Source organism: Saprolegnia parasitica (assembly GCF_000151545.1).
Source record: "Saprolegnia parasitica CBS 223.65 unplaced genomic scaffold supercont2.229, whole genome shotgun sequence".
Taxonomy (NCBI): domain Eukaryota; phylum Oomycota; class Saprolegniomycetes; order Saprolegniales; family Saprolegniaceae; genus Saprolegnia; species Saprolegnia parasitica.
The window spans coordinates 5861-9688 of record NW_012156623.1 but is presented as its reverse complement, the minus strand read 5'-3'; the positions used below and the strand labels follow the sequence as shown (position 1 = coordinate 9688).

Sequence of the window (3828 nt, the reverse complement as noted above, 5' to 3'; positions counted from 1 at the left end):
GCTTGCGCTTGCCAAAGCTGGCAAAGCCCATGCAGGCGGCCATCGCATCCGCTTCGTCCATCGCTGCAAAAAGGCAAACCTCTCGCATCGCATATTTGGCTTCCAAATATACGTTGTTACAGGTTTGCCACCACCACGTGCCCATGACGTGGCAAGCTAGCTGACAAGCAAGCTTGGTTGGGAGGACAGGACGAGGGCTTTTGGGTTGCTTTCGCGGTTCTTTTTTTCGATGACAGAAGCGGACATCAATCTCTTGAAGAAAAGCTAGCCGTATTCCAACGTAGCAGAAGTCTACTAGTAACCCATTGTCGAAGGCTTCTACACTGTGCAAGTGCTCCTGAATCGACCGCGATTCTGTCTGGTTTGAAGCTCGGTCGCGCATGCTTCTAAAAGTAGTCCGCTGCATCCAATGAGCTCTTCTCTCCACCTGGGCGATGTCGCAGTCGTACCTTGCACTGCTGGCATAGCGCATAGAAGATACAAACGGCGTCCGGCCATCGCGAAAACGGCGCCTGGATCCAGCGGTTTAAATAGGTTGGTGCTCGATTGCTCCAATCATGGGCGAGATGCGGTGGAACTGACCAATCCGCTCCAAGCAGGATCACAACGCACCAATCAGCGCGTTCAACGTCCTGGCCGCTATATTTAGAAGGTCAGCGATCAGCACCGGGCTGCAATTCATCCTGCGATTTCTCGGCCACGGCGACGGCAGTACCGACGCCTGCCACCGCCCACTCACGCCGAAGCCCGTTGCCCCTCTCGCTCGTTCGCTGTCGGCGCCATGGTTCTCAACGTCTTCCGAAAGGCCGAGGTCGAGCTCTCGGACGAATCGAAGGCCTTTATCAACTCGCTGCCATCGACGTTCATCAACCTCTTCCGTAAGAAGCGCAACCTCTTCCCTGTCTGGAGCTCGCACAAGTACTGCGTCATGATCAAGGCCAACTTCCTCGTCTACTACCGCGCGGCGAAAGCAGCGGCGACGACCGACGACCGCCACTACAAGTTTTTGAACCTCAAGGCCTGCCAGATCAAGCTCGTTGACGACGACAACCTCGGCAACGTCTTTATCATTACACCCGAGACAGGCCGTGGCAGCGTCACGTTCGCCGCCGACAGCGAGAAGGATCGCGCCAAGTTTGTCACACACGCCCACGGCGTCCAGCGTCTCGTTCCGTCGCCGACCGACTTTGCGACGCTCAAGCTCATTGGGAAAGGCCATTACGGCCGCGTGATCCTAGCACGCGGCCCCAACGCACAGCTGTACGCGATCAAGGAGATGAAGGCAGGGCAGGTCAAGCCCAAGGTCATCCACACCGAGCGCATGGTCATGGAGTGGGTGGCCGAGCACCCATATGTACTTGGGCTCGACTACGCCTTCTCGAGCGGCCGATCGCTGTACCTAGTCTCCAAGTTTATGCCGGGTGGCGACCTCTTCCTTCACATGCAGAACCACGGCGGGTCCTTTGCCGAGTCGGTCGTGCGCTTCTACGCCACGGAGCTCGTCTTGGCGCTGGAGCACTTGCATACAATGCACATTCTGCACCGCGACATCAAACCTGAGAACGTGCTCCTTGACACGGACGGGCACATCAAGCTCGCCGATATGGGACTCTCGAAGCGCCTCGAGACCCACCATGCCCGCACCAAGACCATGTGCGGCACCGACACATACCTCCCGCCCGAGATGGTGAGCCGATCGCCGCAGGGCCACGGGCTTCAAGTCGACATGTGGCAACTCGGCTGCCTCTTGTACGAACTCCGATCTGGGTACCCCCCGTTTTATTTGCCACAATCCAAGCAAAAGCACACGCACCAGCGCATCCTGTTCCAGTCGCCCAAGTTTACGGCCACGATTTCGCCCGAGTTTCAAGATTTGCTCACGAGCCTGCTCGAGAAGGACCCGACCAAGCGCCTTGGGAACACGGCCGGCATCGCCGAGCTCAAGGCCCATCCATGGTTCCATGGCGTCGATTGGGACCGTGTTTTGAAGAAGGAAATGACGCCGCCTATCGTTCCCAAGCCCGCTGGCGACGACTTTGTGGGCAACTTTGACCCGCAGTTCACCGAGCAGCCGCACTCGCTCGACGAGGCCAACGCCAAGGACGATGCTTTCTTCAACGCAAGCAAGGACTTTGCTGGCTTTGACTACGTGCGGCCGAGCTTGAAGCCACCTGCACTCGAGCCATCGCTGGACGCCGGCATGGTCACGCTCAAGCTCTAACGCAGTCCAATCTGCTGTAACCTTGTTCCTTAATCCCACACACGTCCGCACACGCGTTTGTAAACTTATGACCGTCGCCAAAAACGCATTGTCATGCCGACCACCATCGCCGCTGTGAGAGCCGTGGCAACTGTGCCAAATGGCATCGCATCGATCGTCGACGCGTCGTCGTCAGTCACGGGCACGAGGCGGGACGTCGACCACGAAGTGAGCCCGAGAGACATGCGGGCGAGCGAGAGGTACACAACAAGGTAGGTCTCGGGCGACGGGGAGAGTTCGAGAGCGCGCTCGTAGTAGCGTCGGGCGCGGTTGGCGTCGGCGGTAATGCCGTCGTCGCCGTGTTCGTACAGAAACCCGGCGTTGTACGCCCCGATGCTGAGTCCATCGGCGCTCGCTTTGGTGTAGTAGGCCAGCGCTTTTCGAACGTCCTTGGTCACGCCGCCCTTCCCGTAGTAGTAGCAATCGCCGAGTCGAAGCGACGCCTCGATCTCCGTGGCTTGGAGTAAATACTGCGCATGGTCGCCGCCGACGAGACCATACAAGTAGGCGAGGTTGCCCGTCGCCACCGGGTAGCCGAGTTCGTGTGCTTCGTGGTAGCGCCAGATGGCGCCTTGCATCTCACGCCGACGGTACAGGTCAAAACCCAGGCGGGCACTCTTCCCCCACGGCCCGGCGTCGGTCGTTGCCTGGAGATACGGCATCGCGGCTGCAAGATTTCGGTGGTCGTTGCCTGTTGGCCGGACGCCGAGGTAAAACGCGCCGAGCTCGTAGACCGCGTCAAAGTGCCCAAACGACCGCGCGGCCACCGTGAGGTACTCGAGGGCACGGGTCGTATTCACCTCGGCGCCGAGGCCGCGCAGATAACAGTACCCGGTATTGAAGAGACTGTCGCCGTCCGACTGCAGCTGGGCCGCTGCTTCAAAGTACTCCAACCCTTTGGTTTGGTTTTGAGTCACGTTGGCCGAGCCGTAAAAGTGGATGTAGCCAAGACCGTTCAACGCTCGTACGTTGTGGGCGGCCGCTGCCGTCTCGTAGTACGCGATGGCCGTGACGTTGTTTTGGTCGACGCCTTCGCCCTTGAGGAGCATGCCGCCAGCCGCCGACTAGATGCACGTCAGACACCATGCCTTCGCCAACAAGCCAATCTCGGATTTATATACTGTACCATGGCGACGACATGGCCGGCGTCGGCGGCGCGCTGAAAGTAGCGAAATGCCCGGGCGTGGTCGCGCACGCAGCCGCGGGCGCCCCAGTAGTAGAGGTCGCCCATTGCGGTCATCGCATCTAGGTCGCCCTCGACGTCGGCGCGCATTTTTTGAAATTGAATCCATGCATCGTCGTCGCCGGCTTGGCCCAGCGTCACATCGACGTCGTCGGCGTGGAAGAGCGAGTTCATTTCGTGCCTACGACCACACAGTTGAACTCGGTACTAGTATGAAAGATGGCACCGTACAGCGGTTCTTGGCCGGGGCGATGATACGCGCGATGGGCCTCGGTCCCCGCCCAGCTGTAGTACTGCGCCGCCGTCTCGGCATCCTTCGACTGTTGGTACTTGCGCGCCAAGATCGCCATTGCCGTAACGTCGCCAGCCATGGCAGCGACATGAT

The 3828-nt window shown here is 59.4% G+C and overlaps 2 protein-coding genes across 2 annotated transcripts; one reads left to right on the top strand and one right to left on the bottom strand.

The window, feature by feature from the left end:
• The first annotated feature begins 657 nt into the window (after positions 1–657).
• Positions 658–2315, top strand: SPRG_15960 (AGC protein kinase). The gene has a single exon (XM_012355321.1). The coding sequence runs from the start codon at positions 782–784 to the stop codon at positions 2219–2221; it is 1440 nt and encodes a 479-aa protein (XP_012210711.1). The 5' UTR covers positions 658–781; the 3' UTR covers positions 2222–2315.
• Positions 2287–3793, bottom strand: SPRG_21650 (hypothetical protein; the record flags this gene model as incomplete). The annotated part of the gene is made up of 3 exons (XM_012355320.1): positions 2287–3324; positions 3387–3624; positions 3675–3793. 3 exons carry the CDS (start codon positions 3791–3793, stop codon positions 2287–2289), a joined length of 1395 nt encoding a protein of 464 aa, XP_012210710.1.
• Between the last annotated feature and the right edge of the window lie 35 nt (positions 3794–3828).

Bases quoted from the DNA above. Each gene is read 5' to 3' on its own strand.
- SPRG_15960 (XM_012355321.1), top strand. From the start codon at position 782: ATGGTTCTCAACGTCTTCCGAAAGGCCGAGGTCGAGCTCTCGGACGAA.